This window comes from Microcaecilia unicolor, chromosome 2 (assembly GCF_901765095.1).
Source record: "Microcaecilia unicolor chromosome 2, aMicUni1.1, whole genome shotgun sequence".
NCBI lineage: Eukaryota > Metazoa > Chordata > Amphibia > Gymnophiona > Siphonopidae > Microcaecilia > Microcaecilia unicolor.
In genome coordinates, this window is record NC_044032.1 from 61,802,337 (window position 1) to 61,820,468 (window position 18,132).

The window sequence follows — 18,132 nt, forward strand, 5'->3', positions numbered from 1 at the left end:
TCCGTAAGTTGTTTTAATTGCTTCGGGGTAAAAGTAGCATTATCGCTCTTGGCGTGTTCGTCATCGCCGTTCAGCGCTTTGGTTTTTTCTTTTTCCCTCTTCGCGCCTCTAGCGGGTAGGCTTTTGGTTTGCGGTTCCACAAATTTATCCATTAGGAGTTCTTGTTGGTCCGCTTTCAATTTAAGACCGAAATTCTGAGTTTTAATCAGGTAGTTGGTGAAGATTAACGGAGGAGCCTCAGAGAGCACAGAAAACACGTCCTGAGCCCTCTAGTGCATCACGTGACCCCAAGTCATTCCAAAACTGTTTAAAGCAGTGTTCTTCAATGCAAGGCCTGGGAAGCCAATGGTGGCACCGGGAGACCTTTGGGGTGGCCCCCATTGTACTTTTTTTTTATTTTTCTGCTACTCTAGAAAGCCAAACAGTGGAGATAACCAAAATATCAAATTAACAGCAATATTATTTATTAGGATTTATTTACCACCTTTTTGGCAGTAAAAATATTCAAAAACAATACAAAGTATGGCATGGTATACTAGCAATGTCAACACAATACAAAATATATATATACACTACCAATTACAGTGTTCTGAGAACCAAAGTCCTCTCTGAACCAACAGTGCTATTCACAGTACTTGTGGGACTCGACTGCACTCTGGCCTGCATCAGAAGTCCAAAAAAACCCCAAAAAACTATTCATGAATAGAAGCAGCACAGTCAAAAAGGATCACAAGTTTTGCTGACATACAGTGTAAGCGCAGGTCTGCTAACATGTCCCACTAAGTACTGTGAACAGCATAATTTTTTAAGACAGGACGTTTTCAAGGACCTTGGTTCTCACAGTGCTGTTCATTTGATATTTTGGTTATCTGCAGTTTGGTTTCCTCAGTTCTTTGTATGGAGATTGGTGGTTCCTTCTTTTCCCACTATACCACTCTACTCAGGAGCATGACAGAAAGGGGAAAGATTATGAGGAGAAGAGCCACCTGCTTGAAGGACAGGGCATTTCTCAATAGACAAAAGAGAATGCATTTGGAAATGCTCACAACTTTGAGGATACCTGCCAATGAAGTTTGAAGGTGGGCTGGTGGGGATGGAAATCATTGACACACAGGTGTTGTGACCCACATGGAAAAATGTTCAGTTCTCCTTCAGTTCATTGGAATCCAAAGTGGCCCCAGATTAAAAATCAAGACCACAGAAGCAAAATTATAGAAAAATTCCAATAGTCCACTTCAAGGTAAGTTAGAAACATATCTTAAAAAACAAAAATGAAGTTATGCTAGTACTCCATAATGGAATCTAGGCACTTAGGTACTGTTATAGAATAGGTACCTACCATGTAGCCTCGGGGTGCATAATTGGAGGCACCCAGTTAAAGGATTGCCCATTATGATCAAACCTTTATTGTTCTTAAATTGGGGGCCTTGCCATACTACTACTGTTCTCCTTTCTGCTGTTACTGCTATTGTACCCTGGGGTAAAGGGCTGATGCTGGTACAATGCCTTATTGCAGCCCCTCTGATTTCTTGCACAAGCCAACTAATTATCATGGTGTAACCTGAAAGAGGATAGACCTAACACCCACATGAACCTGATCCAGCACCGTCTCTGGCTTGAGCTGGAATGGGATCTCTCTCTCAACACCATCGCTGCAAATGGAATCAAACCTCTGCAGTTTGAGACCAGCACGTAACAGAAAAGTAAGAGAAGGGAAGTTTTGTGCTGATGCACCAGCTGCTAGTGCTCCCTAATATCTGTTTTCAGGTGGGAGTTTTGGAGGGAGGGGGAAGGCAGTGGGGTAGAGTTTGTGCTCACAGTCTATTTCCATTTAGTTGGAGACAAGCCAGAGCTCACAAAAAACAGACGTAAGAACACTATTACAGGAAGGTGGCCTGTGTCCAAGTTCTCGTCTAAGTCTGCGTAACAGAAAGGACAGTTCATGTTTAGGGCTGCTTTCTGTAGAATGAGAAAATACAAGCTACTCAAGGTATGTTATCAAGGCATTTAATAAAGTTTTAAAAGTACATTTTCTGAAGAAACACACACACTCCACTTATGTGGTATACTAAACAGAGCTCACAATGTATTCTACCTTTAAAAGTACTTGTGTAGTTTAACCCTTTGCATTTATGCAAACACAAGGGGTGAAGGAGATGGTTCCTTATTAAAGACAAGTCTTCAGTGAATTATTAGAAAAAAAAAATGGCACCCTCTCCCTTCTGTTCACAAACACCGTGAACTAAATATAGTACTTTTATTCTGCTTTGACCAACAGGGAAGCATGGATATTCTCTGCTCTTGTGGTCTGTGCACTATGGGTCTCTCCAAGAGAACAGGCCACGAGACTTCTGCATTTCAGTGACAGTTGACTCTGAGCAAGAAGACACTGGTATACACCAGAGTGATGCCCAGTCCAAGATTCAAGCAAACTGCTAGTACTGGGTTCAGGGTCAGCTCAAGGCATGGACCAGGTAAGGCACTGAGACTCAGGTGGCAAGCCTCAAGGGCACCAAAAGCCTGCTTCACCTTCCCCTGCAGCAGTCAAAACTTCCATCCTTGGGTCCGGCAACTCCTCTCTCTCTGGTCTACCTTTAAATGCGGTTGTCCCCTCACCAGCTCCAACATCTTCCCTTGATCCCGCTTTGACGTAGCTTCCTGTTTCCTCAAGGGCGAAGCAGAGGAAAGATGCCGAAGCGGAGACAACTGCATTTAAAGGTAGACTGTAGGGTGGCACCGAATCAGAAGCTGGCTCACAGCGCTAGAGTACCTTCAGCAGCCCTGACTGGGTTTAGGACCATGTACCTCTATTTCAACAAATGAGAGGTACAGGAACAGACCACAACTAAACATTAGTATATAATATTACAACTTAAGTCTCAGTTTCCATTCTTCCCAGCTATGAAGATATGGAAAAAAGCACTATGCACTTGCTATGCTGTGGTGTAGGCAGAGGCTACTGTTCCCACTAACTACATATGATTGTTTTGCAGTTCTGAATTGCTCCTCGCAATATCCTACTGTTTATATCTGAATTTTTTTGTTTCGACACTTTTACAACATACTACAACTGAAAACAAAGAGCCACACATGCAACCACAAGATACTATGTTGCTGAATTGGCTGCATTACTTATACCCCTGTTTACTAAGCTGCGTGGCAATGCCAACACAGCCCATTCAAAGTGAATGGGCTGTGTTGGAATTAGCACACAGCAGCAGCAGCTAATGAAGCTTCATTAACAGGGGGCTTAATCTACAAATTACTTCTTGGCCAGTTGCAAGAAGTTGGAAGAAAAAAAAAATAGGAAAACACAACCTAGTTTGGTACACTGCCTGTTCTCAGATGGCTTGCTTAAGCAAGGGCTTCCCACAGTCAGTAAGGTTTTCAAGATATGCACAATGAATATGCATGTGATAAATTAGAGGCCTGGCATAAAGACAAATACATCTCATTTATATTCACTGTGCATATCCTGAAAACTCAGCTGGCTATGGGATCCCCAGGATATTTTGGAAGCCTTGGCTTAATAGGAATGGAAATTTCTTCAGACAGTCAGACTTACAAACTAATGGTAACATTGGTCTGCAGTGAATTTATAGCTAAGTAATTTGACATTTACTAATAGCTGTCCTTAAGTGCTTTAGTCCAGAATCCACATCTTGAATCTTCAGTATTTCTGCCATGAAACCTGAGTACTGCGGAACTCAAAGCCAAATGTGAAATGACAGAGCATACTCAACATTAAAGAGCAAGGAAATCAGCAGTGGTATAAGTGAAAAAAAAATAATCACCACTAGTGACCATCCATTCAAGAAATAAAACAGTGACCATATAATCCATCATAATTCCCATGGAGGCAAAATGCTAACTGCACATTCAGAGACTTATCCAGTTACTGAATGCCAGTATTATCCCCCAGATTCTATGTATGGTGCCCAAAATAGAGTGCCGATTGAGATGTGCGCCCAACTAAATTGGCTCACAATTCAGTTAGTGCCAATAATTGGGTGCTGACACTAATTTGGAATTGGGCACACATCTTGCTATGTGCTATATAATAATGTGCACCCAAATATTATAGTGCACAACCCAAAAAGGGGCATGGTCATGGGATGAGCATGGGTGGGTCAGGGGCATTTCTAAAATTTGCACACAGTGTTATAGAATACCAGGTATGGGCGCCTAAATAAAGCACCAAGGATTACACCTGGCTTCTGCAGGCATAAGTCATGGCATTCATCACTGTTCTATAATGGGTGCCCATCTTGAGTGCGTATTATAGAATAGTGTTGAGCACCATTTACTGAATCTAGCCCTATCTGTCCAAGATTTTGCATATTTTCTCTCTCAATTTGCCAGGTAACTTTTGGTCAGGTATACAGCTGTCATGCCAAACTTTACAAGGGTTGCAGTAGATGGGCAGGAGGCACTGATCTGTTTGTGCAACTCCCAAAGTTATTTGGAAAAACAAAATCACTTGAATATAGACCCCAAGGGTTACTACGCATCTCAGCAGAAGATACAAGCATGGTTCCATAGTCAAATCCAAATATGTCAAGTGTCATGTTTTCTTGAAAACAGTTGCATCAATGGGGCGTGCCATTAAGAATGCTGTGTTATTTTGTAAATGTATCTATTCAATATATAGTTATTTCCTGGACAGGATAAACCCAAAACCAGAGAAGTAGACCAAGAGGGCGTTTAGCCAAACAATGCCCACTGTAAGGGTCCATTTAGTAAACTTATCAAGATTGAAATATAGGGCCAGAGTACCTCTGCTTAAATTCATGGTTCTGTTCAGCCAAAAAAATCTTTTTAAGTAGTTAAAACAGTAATGTGTCACCAAATTTCAACTCCAAAAGAGTCAGTGTACAACTCCCAAAGGAAGAAAATTGTTTCATATTTATCACCTCAATTTACTAAAACCTGCTTACAGTGCCACAAATCTTCCCCAGTAGGGTTTTTTTCTAAGCTAAAAATGAAATAAAATATTCTGAGCAACAACTTTATTTGTCCATGAAAAAAGTTCATTTTTTTTTTCAGTGAAGGAAAAAATAGGCATATGAATTGCATTCCAGTAGCCTATGAGAACCCATCATTTCAAACAATTGGTAGGTTAAAAAAAATCTTGGCCTTTGTATCACAAGTTACAACCAAGCACACTATAAAAGAGTAAGAATATTGTATCTTTGTCAAGTTAACAGTTTTATTGTTTTTCTTAAAAAAAGAAGTCCTGAGTAGCATTTTCATAAAAAAAACGAAAAACAGTTTTTTTGTGCAACCACTTCAATTAAAAACCTCCGCCAAAAGCCTTGAAAGCGAATCAACTCATTTTCCTAGTCCGTATCAGTTCTGCAGCATTGCCTCCTAGTACTGAATCTAATGGAGCTCGTTTCTTAGGTATGTTGCGCCCTGAGGCAATAAGATCAGCGTATCCTCGTTGATGGGAAAAGGCATAAGCAGAACGGCGGCCCGACACACCACGACGGAAGACACTGTGCCTTGGCTTCCACTCCTCCTCAGCCTTGTATTTCTTACGGTTCTTCTGAACCTAAGTGAGATTTTTTTTGAATGAAAGGAAAAACATTTTAGTTTTATCACTTTTGTATCTCTTTTTTGAATTGCATGGTAATAAATAGAACTAAAACAAAACAAGAAAAGAAAATAAGATTTTTTTTTTTATTGGACTTGATTAGCTTTTGAAGGCAACACCTTTGAAAGGCAAAGAGTGGTGGTAAATGGAATCCGCTCAGGAAAAGAAGATGAGTAGTGCAGTACAACAGGGGTCGGAGCTGGGGCCTATTCTGTTTAATATATTTGTGAGAGAGATTACTGAATGGATAAGAAGGAAAAGTTAGCCACTTTGCTGATGACATGAAGATAGCCAATAGAGTGGATACCCCAGAGGGAGTAGAAACCATGAGAAGAGATCGCCAAAAACTAGAAGAATTGTCAAAGGTCTGGCAGTTAAAATTTAATTGAAATAATATACCAAGGAAACACTAAATATACCCTGTACTACTAAATAATCTACAATTCACAAGTACAGAACCTTTATAATAAAACACTTCTACATTCCATTCATACTCATACATACCAATAATAAAGTAATTATAATAATGTAATGTGCAATAGGTGTGAAAAGTGTTCAGTTCACTTGTGCAGTCACCATTAAAAAGAAATAAAACAAAACAGACCAGTCAGTCTCTTTTTAATGGTAACTGCACAAGTGAACTGAGCACTTTTCACAACTACTGCACATTATATTATTACTTATTATTGGTATGTATGAGTATGAATGAGATATAGGAGTGTTATTATAAAGATTCTATTCTTGTAGTTAAAATGTAATGCCAAGAAGTGCAGAGTGGTGCACTTGGGGTGCAGAAATCCAAAGGAGATGTACCAACTAGGAGGAGAGAAACTGATATGCACAGCTCAGAAGACCTTAGGTTGATGGTGTCTCAGGATCTCACAGTGACAAAACAATGCAACAAAGCTATGGCTATGGCCAGAAGGATGCTAGGCTGCACAGAGGGGTATAGTCAGTAGAAGAAAGGAGGTGTTGATGCCCCTGTATACGTCGTTAATGAGGCCCCACTTGGAGTATTGTGGTCAGTTTTGGAGGCCGTTATTTTGCTAAGGACGTAAAAAAAATGAAGCGGTTCAGAGAAAAGCGATGAAAATGATATGGGGTTTGCGTCACAAGATGCATGAGAGACTTAAGGAATTGAACATGTATACCCTGGAGGAAAGGAGAGACAGGGGTGATATTATACAGACATTCAAATATTTGAATGGTATAAATCTACAAACAAACCTTTTCCAGAGATGGGAAGGTGTTAGACCTAGAGGACATGACTGAGATGGCAGGTGGTGGGGGTCGACTCAGGAATAATGTCAGGAAGTACTTTTTCTCAGAGAGGGTGGTAGATATCTGGAATGCCCTCCCGTGGGAGGTGGTGGAGATGAAATTGATAATGGAATTCAAAAATGCATGGGATAAACACAAAGAAATACTGTATGGAAGGAATGGAACCAAATAAGCTTAGCGGTGATTACATAGTAAATGACGGCAGATAAAGACCTGTATGGTCCATCCAGTCTGCCCAACAAGATAAACTCATTTTACATGGTATGCGATATTTTATATGTTTACCTGAGTTTGATTTGTCCTTGCCATTTTCAGGGCACATACCATAGAAGTCTATCCAGCACTGTTCTTGTACTAAAAGTTCTAAAGCCAACATAGAAGCCCCTTAAAATCTACACTCCAGCCCATCCATATCTATTTAGTTACGATCAGGACATAGACCGTAGAAGTCTGCCCAGCACTGGTTTTGCTTCCCAATTACCGGTGTTGGCAACCAATCTCCGCTAAGATTTCATGGATCCATTCCTTCAAAACAGGATCCTTTGTGTTTATGCCACACATATTTGAATTCCACTACTGTTTTCATCATCACCTCCCGTGGGAGGGCATTCTATGTATCCAGCACCCTTTCTGTGAAAAAAAAAATACTTCCTAACATTACTCCTGAGTCTGCCCCCCCTTCAACCTCAATTCACGTCCTCTTCCACCTTCCTGTCTCCAGAAAAGGTGTGTTTGAGGATTAATATCTTTCAAATATTTGAACGTCAGTGTCATGTCACCCCCATTTCTCCTCTCCTCCAAGGTATGTGTGTTCAGGTCAGCAAGTCTCTCCTTGTAAGGTTTGCAACGCAAATCCCATGCCATTTTTGTAGCTTTTCGTTGCACCACTTCTAATCGTTTTCCAATCCACTTGTGACTTAACAACTTTGAATAGCTTGGTGTGCTCAGATTAGATGGTAACACCAATAATTGGGAAGTAAAGCCAGTCCTGGGCAGACTTCTACAGTTTGTGCCCCTATCATGGCTGGACAGATTGAGCTTCAGTAGCTGGAGAACAAGGTCAGTGCTGGGTAGATGTCTATGGTCTATGCCATGAAAATGCAAAGACAAATCATGATCAAGTATACATATGTAGTTCACATCATACTTTATGCAATGAGTTATCTTGTTACTATGCAGTGGCGTACCAAGGGGGGGGGCGGTTACTTCCTGTTCCGGGGCAGAGGGAGCTGCAGCGAACGAGCAAAGTTAGTAAACTTGCAGCAGGCGCACGCTGCGGCACCCCCCCCCCAGCGGCATGCACCCAGGGGGGGGCTCTTTCACGGTGGGGGGGGGGTCCGCGCTGCCCTGGGTGTCCGCCCCCCTAGGAACGCCACTGTTACTATGTTCTCTTCAGTTGCTTTCTCATGCCTTTGAATGCTAATCAAAAAATGTACTGTTAGTCCAATAAAAAAAAAAAAGCTCTCTTATTTTCTTTTCTATGTTTTGTTGTATTTATTACTTTTAAAAGTGGACATGGCTACCACACCACTTAAACTGCATGAAAATTGCCCTGCATTTTTAGTACACATTGACTTCTATATCATTAAGATGTACAGTGCATTGTACACATAAAGAGAGATTCCTCTTTAGTGCACATGACTGTACATACGTTGTTTCATAGATTGTTACACAAAATCTGATGGCTATGAGATGTTAGGCGAGAATTACTTTTGTGTAACAAGTCTTACAGGAATAGAAATGATTTAAACTTCAATTTACTTTTTGCCAGAAATTAGGTTTCCCCATGTCAGACTTTTTAATCCAGTTTTTTTTGACAATAATATGTACATCTTTGCAAAATGAGGGCAAACAAAAATAAAAAGTTAAACAGGCTCCTATAGCCCCAGAGTTCACATCTGCCATTTACACATTACTGGATGCAAGCAAACCAAGCATCCCTACTTACTTTGTCACTGTTTGTGGGCCAAACAGTCTTCGAGAAGAAACGCAGTGCAACAACAGGAAAAAGGCAGATTGCAACCGTTACAATTATTGTCAGCCAAAGATAGGGTTGCTTAAGTGCATTTGGAGCTGCCCCTGTGAAAAAAATGGGGAAAATAATCAAGTCACTGTAATGCAATTAGTGTGATATATTAGAGTTTAAACTAAAACATTTATCTAGAGTGGGTGACAAGGAATCATAGGAATGCAGTAGACACATTTTTCAGAACCAAACACGGAATCTAGGGGAAAGCACAATGGACTTGTGACACTGCAGTACAGCCATGCCACCTGAGTGTGAGCTATGAAAGAGACATTGTTTTCTTGCTGTGTACTTGCAGTGAAACTGGTGCCTTCTCAACTTTCAGACTATGAATACCTTGAAAACAGGGGCGTAGCCAGACCTTGACCGGGGGGCAGAGCCCAAAGGGAAGGAGAGCACATTTTGGCTCACTTCCCCGCCACATGATAGTACCTTGGCTGGCGGGGATCTTCAACCCCTGCCAGCTGAAGCGTTTGTCCCACGCTGGTCTTGCATTGCCTGCCCTGCTCTGTTCTCAATTGTGCTGTGCACGCTTGTTTTAATGAAACTGAGCATGCGCGAAGTGTCGTGCGTGCTCAGTTTCACTAAAATGAACATGCAAGGCGTGACTGAGAAAAGCAAGGTAAGCAATGCGGTGAGACCGGCGCGGGACAAACGCTTCAGCTGGCGGGGGTTGGGGACCCCTGCCAGCCAAACCAGGGGCCCCAGAGCCAATTTTGGGGGGCCTAGGCCCCCCATAGCTATGCCACTGCTTGAAAATACAAAAGAGTGTTACCATCATCTTCAGCTTGCTTTAGTACTCCTGAATTCCATCTCTCATCACTGAAGATGAAGTACATCTGATTTTTACATGCTAATAAAATGTCCGATTGTCTGTGCTAACATTGGTGATCTCTGATCCAACCAAAACACAGAGACTCTTTCCAGTGTTAGAGATTTGCATACAGCACTGATGATTAAAAAAACTACTGTCAGTTGACTTTGCCATAGTTTTCCACCAACAGGTTTTGGCCAAGACATTTTGGAGCACACTTGTGTCTCTGCTGCCATCCAAGACAAAACCGTAAGACCCTCAGACTCTCTGGGACAATGGACTTTCTCATCTACCATTCCATAGGGCATTGGAGCTTATCTTTAGGTTCAGAAACATAGCTTGTCATCCTGAGGACTGGATAGCTAGACTCAGTGTAAGACCATAAATCCAAATCCAGCCTCTACACAGAACCACTGCTGTTTCCTGGGACTGAATCCAGAGTCAGTTCTGTCTGCCACAAAAGGAGCCGCTTTTTCACAAGATGGCATCATTCAGTTGAAATATTTTGCTAGTGACCTTTCTGAACTACTCCGGAAGCAGGTCTCGATCAAAACACCATTTTTTCAGAATGTTGGTGTCAGGTACTACAGTTTGCTACAGTGCTGGTTCTGCAGGAGCAGATAACTGGTCACTTTATATTCTATTGTTTAGGCATGACCTAAATGAAATCACCAACGAGATCAACCAAAGCCTCCAAATCATGCACTCCTGGGTGGATGCATTCTAGCTAAAACTGAACGCAGAAAAAACACGTCTTGTACTCACCTCACAACACAACACAAACAACTTCACCAACATAACCACACCATATTGTTCTCTTCCCGTCTCACAAAATCTGAAAATTCTCGGGGTTACTACTGATCGAAACCTCACACTCGATACCCACGTGAAGAATACAACGAAAAAGATGTTCCACACCATGTGGAAACTCAAAAGAATAAAACCTTACTTCCCGAGACACATCTTCCGCACCCTGGTACAGTCAATGGTACTAAGTCACCTAGACTACTGCAACGCACTCTACGCTGGTTGCAAAGCACAGAATATCAAAAAACTCCAAACAGCCCAAAACACAGCCGCCAGACTCATAATTGGAAAAACAAAATATGAAAGGGCTAAACCCCTAAGAGAGAAACTTCACTGGCTCCCAATTAAGGAACGCATCGCGTTCAAGATCTGCACGATAGTACACAAAATCGTCCACACAGATGCCCCAACCTACATGCTAAACCTCGTGGACCTACCTCCCAGAAATGCCAAAAGATCATCCCGCAAATTCCTTAATCTGCACTGCCCCTGCTGTAAAGGACTAAAATACAAGCTGACACATGCAACGACCTTCTCTTATATGAGCACGCAGTTATGGAATGCAATACCTGCAGCCTTGAAAACTCTTGACGAAATAACCAACTTTCGTAAATCTCTGAAGACATATCTCTTCAATAAGGCCTACAAAGAGAACCTATAGCCATATCAAACCACCCCAGCCTGACTATACCTCCCACACTCATACAACTTAATCCGCTTAATTCTTTTCTCTCTCCTTGACTCTACCTTTTTACATCACTAATTGTATCTGATATCCTGAAATGACAATGCCATAACAGGACTCTGTAAGCCACATTGAGCCTGCAAATAGGTGGGAAAATGTGGGATACAAATGCAATAAATAAATATTAATGTAATTGTTTTGATCTCTTACTTTATATCTCACTGAAAAAGATTTTGAATGATAAATTACTGTAACGCTTTATATTTAGGCCTACCAACAAAACTGATTACCAAGATCCAACTTATACAGAATACTTCGGCCCGGCTGATCTTCAGACCACAAAAATTTGACAGTCACACCCTGCTTAAAACTACTACACTGGCTTCCTTTTCAGAAGAGTGCTATTCAAAGCTACCTGCTTATTTTTCCAAGTCGTATACTGATTAATTTCAGACATGCTGAGAATCATTTTTAAAGACTTCATACTTGATCCTCTACGTGACTACAATACCTCTTGATATTGTGCTCTCCAAGCGCTAAAAACGTTCGTTTCTTCAAATATTTTAATGCTTTATTTTCTTTTATGATCATTCCATTATGGAATTCCCTACCTACAACAATCCGCCTTGAACTCTCTTACTTTACTTTAGAAAAAGACTGAAAACCTTCCTATTCGATGATTAATGACCCATGGGAAACCATGAACTATTCTGCATACTACTAATTAATGCCTTATGTAAAATGTTTGCAATTCCATGTAAAATGTCTTCTGAGCTACTGATGTAATCAGGGGTGTGCTGGTAAATTTTTAACAACAGGCTCTTTCTCCGGACGTAGCCAGCTCTGCAGTTGGAAGGGCCAGGGGTGGCTGGGGGGGGGGGGGGGGGAGCAACACTTGCCTCTCTCTCCTCCCTCCCTACAACTTGCCTCTCTCTCCTCCCTCCCTTCGGGCAGGCACACTAGGCATACCTTTGTTGGCAGCCAATAAATGGACTGCCACCACTCCCAACGTCTTGCTCTGAGCAGCATGCTGGAAACAAGGAGCAGGGAGCAGCAGTAGTCTATTTACTTGGCTGGCAGGGCTCAGCATCCCCACCAGCAAAGTAAAAGATAATTCAGAAGGGGGCCCAAGCCCACATTTTGGGAGCCAGTTGTTAAAGTACCCATGGAGGGCCCTACTTTAACAACCGGCTCCCAAAATTCTTAAAAACTTAACAACCGGCTCTTGCGAGCCTGCTCCAGCACACCACTGGATGTAATCCTAAGGAAAGTTATTGTGTTTTGCTGTGAACCGTGGTGAACCCTTTTAGGGGATACTTCAGTATACAAACAATAAATTGATATTGATAACCATGGTTAGCATAAGTGGCAAGGTAAAAACTGTGGAGTCAAGTGATTGACTACATGACAGCTGGGATTTGAAACAGCTGGGGCTGTAAGAGATCCAATGGCTTGTTACATGCCTCCCTGTTTCCTCTCTTTTTTTATAATTTATAAAAATATCAATCTATATTACATTTGCCAAGTTGCCTTTTTCTCCTATTTCTGGAGTAATAAAAGGTTCTATGGCTGTTACTTTATCTTCAGATGAGTAGGGGCATTTTTCAGCAATCCTTTCTCCACTACCCACATAAAATGTTTTTTTTTTTTCTTTCTCCAAATTATCCTGTAGATCAGAGTTTTCCTATTATGTCCTGGGGACTCCCCAGCTATTTGGGCTTTCCAAAAATCTACAACAGAGATCCAGCATATACAAATTTCTCCTATGCATATTAATTGTGGATATCTTTTAAACCAACTGGCTGTGAGGTCTCTAGGACAGGTTTGGAAAGCTCCGATCTAAATGCTCTACTTTCTGCAATAAGCAACTTCCTATCTTATGAGGCTAACAGATAGCTACTGGGATGAGAAGATCAGTTCTCTTGGAATAAAGGGTAGGCGACCTCCAGAAAATGTCTTAATACTGACCTGTAAATATAAAGGTTCTTGGGAACAGAACATGTATTCCAGCACTATGAAGGTCAAACATAATACCGAAATAAATAGCAATGCTTCCAAACACAGAGAAGGCATTCACAAATGTCCAGTATGATGTGTCCAAACCAATCTGTTGGAAAACAAAAATACCCCCCCAATTAATTTTCTAGGATTTTTCAGTAAACAGGAATCACCAGAGCAGCCCTAGATACAATAAGGGATCCATAAATATACAATGAAATCATATTTTTTTTTCTAAACTGGATTAAATTACATTTTCAAATCTGAGCTAATGGCTTATTTCCACAAGGATACAGTAGATAAGTTTGAATTGTGTATAAAATATATACATAAAGACATGTAAATTGGGTGAGGCAAGAATAATCTTTCAAAATCTGTCTTTCATGGCTAGTGTCTGTTAATCCAGTTTAAAAAGTAGCATAATGGTTAGAGCAGTAGGCTGAGAACCAGGGAAGCCAAGCTCAAATCCCAGTGCTGCTTCTTATGAACTTGGGCAGGTTGTTTAACCCTCCATTGCCTCAGGTACAAACTTAGGGGCCCTTTTAATAAGGGGTTGGCGCGCAGCAACAGGCTTGCTGATTGCCAATCTGAACTACCACTGGAGCCCGGTGGTAGTTCCCACCCCCAGGAAGTGCCATTTCCAGCGCTACAAAAAATATTTTCTATTTTTGTAGCACCGGTGCTTACCCGGCGGTAATCGGCACTGTCCAGTTACTGCTGGGCTAGAGCAGGAGCCCTTACCACCTGGTAAAAGGGGGCCTCAGCACGCGTCAAAAGCACGTGCTGATGCTAATGCAGACCCCTTTTACCGCAGCTTAGTAAAAGGACCCCTTAGGTATTTTCAGAGAGCTCAGAATATAGCACATCTGAGAACATAACTGGCCTTGAACTACTGAGAAAGTCATGAGATAGCTCCTCACTTTATGTTTAAACCATGTTTAACAGCAGCAAACAAGTTACAAGACAAAGGCAAATGCACCAGAATTACATAGCTTAATAACCAAGAAACAATTAACCTCTCACCCAATCCACCCCTTATGGCATATGGTAAAAAAACAACAATTCAAAATGGCAAATTTAGGACATTAATGCAGGCTTGAGGAGATAACATGGATCAAAATCTTTCCCAGATTCTCTGAAAACCAAGTCCTTTAGCTGAATGAAAATCCTGAACATCAAAACACTGCATCTGCAATAAGAAAATCATCTGCTGTTTCCAAAGAGACAAGGAAGAAGATTCCGGTGACAGCTAGAGAGAAGTACAGTCCTTTTCACCATTACAAAAGCTCTGTTCAGAAAGCCACACAAACCCGGTGAAAGGCTGAGGTAGACCATACTGACTAAAAAGTAGTTGTGGATCACAACATAGTGTGCGATGTTACCACCACACAATGTAGTCTACTAATTGTTTTCAAAATAATACATTGGGACAAAACCAAAACATATGTCCAAGGGAAACATCTTGACGACATTTGGGACAGCAATCTTGGGCAGAAAGCCCTGCCCAAAAAGTTCTGCAAAGAGATATATAAAGGTGAAGAAGAAATTTGTAGCTCATTTCCAAATTATTAGAGGAAACATGTTTCACGGAAAATAAACAGGCCCACAAAGAGTCTTCTGCCAGCTCAATATGCAAGTCCTGGCTCCAAAGGGAAGTTCAATATCAGGTGTAGTTTCCAATAGTGAACGATGATGAAAAGCTAAAGGAACTCGCTGTTGAGATCCCAAAGTAAACGCAGAAGAAATAGTATCTTGCACATCCTCACATAACTGTTGCCAGGGCAGGGATTGTACATAATGTTTTAGTTGCAGGTAGGCAAAATGGTCCACAGCAGAGCACTGAAACTGTTGCTGTAATCCCTCTCACATTAAAAATCGCTATTACACCTACTTACTATGCATTCATTCATTAATAATGGAACTCCATGACAAACCATTTGAATCTCAATAAGCAGTGTAAAATTCCGTAAATTCTTTTTTGATACACTGGGAATTGAACATACTGCCTGTATTTTACTATTTTGTTATCTTTAAAATAAGAATGTCTAATATAATGTTGTGCAAAAAAATAAATGATGAACTGAAAGACACCCTTACCTGGCAGTTGACAGTAACTATCAAGGCAGTGGCTGTTGTGACCGCAAATGACTGGTAGTCAGAAGGTGCCTCTCCATCTTGACCCATGGTGAGCAGGAAAGCTCCATAGGGTATGAAGAAAACAACCAGGGAGGTAATAATACCATGGAATAAGCTTATAAAAAATTTCTTATAGTTGAACAGAAGATCTTTTTGTCCAGGGATATACAAGAAAGGGAAGCGAAGACTTAGCTTATCACTTACATCCTAGAGGGAGAGAAAAATGCCCACATTAAAAGTCAAACCAAAAGAACAGTGGTGATTTATTTATAACATTTATATCCCATAATATCTCAAATAAAAACTCAAGTTCAATGTGGCTTAAGTAACAAATGTAGAACTGAAAACCAGTCTGATTTTATATAACAAGTAGCAATGTAACCACAAGCATAAATTACAATCTAGAACATGTAACATATTTATAATAATAATACATAAGAACAGAGGGCCAGATGCACTAAACCTTAACGACCCTTAACGAAGAAATTTTCAACCGTAGCATGCATCAAAGGCCATTTTCCGACGAAGCTAGCAGCTAACGAAACCGGAATGTAAACGAGAAACTACCATTGAAATGTTGACAATTCGGAATGCACTAACCATACCGACGATAGCAACGAATCACTTACCGTCAGAAATTTAACGTGAGCTCAGACCTGTCGTTAAGGCCTGAGCTGTCATCTCCCCGCTGGCACCTGCACCATAAAAATCATGTTTACTAAGAAAAGTGAGCTCCCCGCTTCCCTCTGCCTAAAATAAAAATGAAACTAACAAAAAAGGATCGGGAGGGGTCAAAGGCGCTCATCAGGAGCATCCTTCACGGACGGCCTTGCCCCCGCCCCGCCCGAATTCGCCGCTACTCCCCGCTTCCCCCCCCCCCGCTTCAAAACCAAAATAAAAATCAAACTAACTTTTAAGGCTGCCCCGGCCCCCCTCCCTTCCTGTCTCTTTCCCAGCCCCGCCTCCTGACATCCTCCGCCCTGTGCCTCACCTTCTCTGCCCTCTTCTGGGGTCGTCGCCGCCATTCACCCCCTCCACCGGGCCCCCTCCTACCGGGCCCGTGCAGCGCCTCTGCCTGAAGGCGCTGGGCAAGAAGACGTCAGACGGGGGCGGGCCCAGGAGGAGAGAGACGCGAACGAGAAGACTGGGCGAAGGCATCAGCTGAGCTGTTCTTCTTGCCCGTGCAGCGCCTTCACACAGAAGCAGAGGCGCTGCACGGGCCCGGTAGGAGGGGGCGGGGCAAGAGACAGGAAGGGAGGGGGGCCAGGGCAGCCTTAAAAGTTAGTTTGATTTTTATTTTGGTTTTGAAGCGGGGGGGGGGGGGAGCGGGGAGCAGCGGCGAATTCAGGTGGGGCGGGGGCAAGGCCGTCCATGAAGGATACTCCTGATGAGCGCCTTTGCCCCCTACCGATCCATGCAACCTGTTTTTTTTTTTTTTTTGGTAGTTTTGACATTTGTGGCATGCGTAGAGCAGCCAGCCTAACACTTGGCTGCTGTGCGCATGCGTTAGGGGCCGATTACCGACGGGGATTACACAGGTTTGATGCATTGTACTTTACAGTACCGCACCAAACATGTGCGACTTCTTTTTTTGGTACATCCTTTGTTTTTTTTAATTCTTTAGGGACTTTAATGTTTGATATTTTTTAACGTTTGGTTGATGCATCTGGCCCAGAGTGTAAATACAGATAGAGTTGCAGATTAAGCAGGTATGATTCTGAATTTTAACTAATTCAATTGTTGGTGATCGATCTCATCAGATGGGTTTTCGAAATGATGGTCTTCAATTTCACGGAGTTGCTTGGGTAAAGAGTTCCATTTGGTTGTACTTTGGTATGAAAATCCAGCATTATGGATAGTTTGATTTTATTACACTTAGGGAAATGCAGTATTAGGAAGTCTCTAGAGGATGGATTCTGCGTGTAGGATGGGGATGCACCATAAATTATTTGGTTAGTAAATGCACATAATTTGACAGTAGTATGTGAACTTATGGGTAACCAATGTAGTTCGAGCAGAAGTGAGGTCGCTTTGGAGTAATGGGATGCTTTAAGTACAAGACGAGCTGCTGTGTTTTGAGCAGTTTGTAATTTTCTGGTTAATGAAGATTTAAGTCCTGCGTAAACCACATTACAGTAGTCAAATTTTTAGAGTACCAAGGACTGAGTTAGTAATCTGAAGATTGTGTTTGGGAAAATAGGGTCTTAGGGCCTCTTTTACAAAGCCGCACTACCAATTCTCAGTGTGGCAAATGAGAGGAAGCCCATTTAATTCCTATGGGCTTCCTCTCAATTGCTGCACAGGAATCGCTAGCGTGGCTTTGTAAAAGAAGCTCTTAGTCTTTTTCAAGTTTCCATACTGATCTGAATGCATTAAACACTTTTTACATGGAAAACATTAAGGGCTAGATTTACTAAAGTGCATTATTACATTAGCGCACATTATTTTTCCCCAGTCTCCATTTTATGGAATATAACCTTTGAATAATAATAAGCATTAACAGTGTTACCATGCGCGCAGACACACACACACACACACACACACACACACACACACAGTAAGGTAAAATTATGTATAATCATACCTGATAATTTTCTTTCCATTAATCATAGCTGATCAATCCATAGACTGGTGGGTTGTGTCCATCTACCAGCAGGTGGAGATAGAGAGCAAACTTTTGCCTCCCTATATGTGGTCATGTGCTGCCGGAAACTCCTCAGTATGTCGATATCAAAGCTCCATCCGCAGGACTCAGCACTTAGAGAATTACACCCACGAAGGGACACTCT

At 41.7% G+C, this 18,132-nt stretch overlaps 1 protein-coding gene across 5 annotated transcripts in view; it reads right to left on the reverse strand.

Annotated features, from left to right (window-relative positions):
• Nucleotides 1-2,005: 2,005 nt before the first annotated feature.
• The window catches only part of ATP8B1 (ATPase phospholipid transporting 8B1), a 225,912-nt gene continuing 209,785 nt past the window's right edge, over nt 2,006-18,132 (reverse strand). For all 5 annotated transcript variants that reach the window (XM_030192987.1, XM_030192984.1, XM_030192986.1 and 2 more), the window contains 4 exons: nt 15,305-15,550; nt 13,178-13,316; nt 8,826-8,956; nt 2,006-5,554 (listed from right to left, as the gene is read on the reverse strand). In XM_030192987.1, coding sequence (XP_030048847.1) covers nt 5,327-5,554; nt 8,826-8,956; nt 13,178-13,316; nt 15,305-15,550 — 744 coding nt within the window. In that variant the 3' untranslated portion in view covers nt 2,006-5,326. The remainder of the gene's footprint in view (nt 5,555-8,825; nt 8,957-13,177; nt 13,317-15,304; nt 15,551-18,132) is intronic.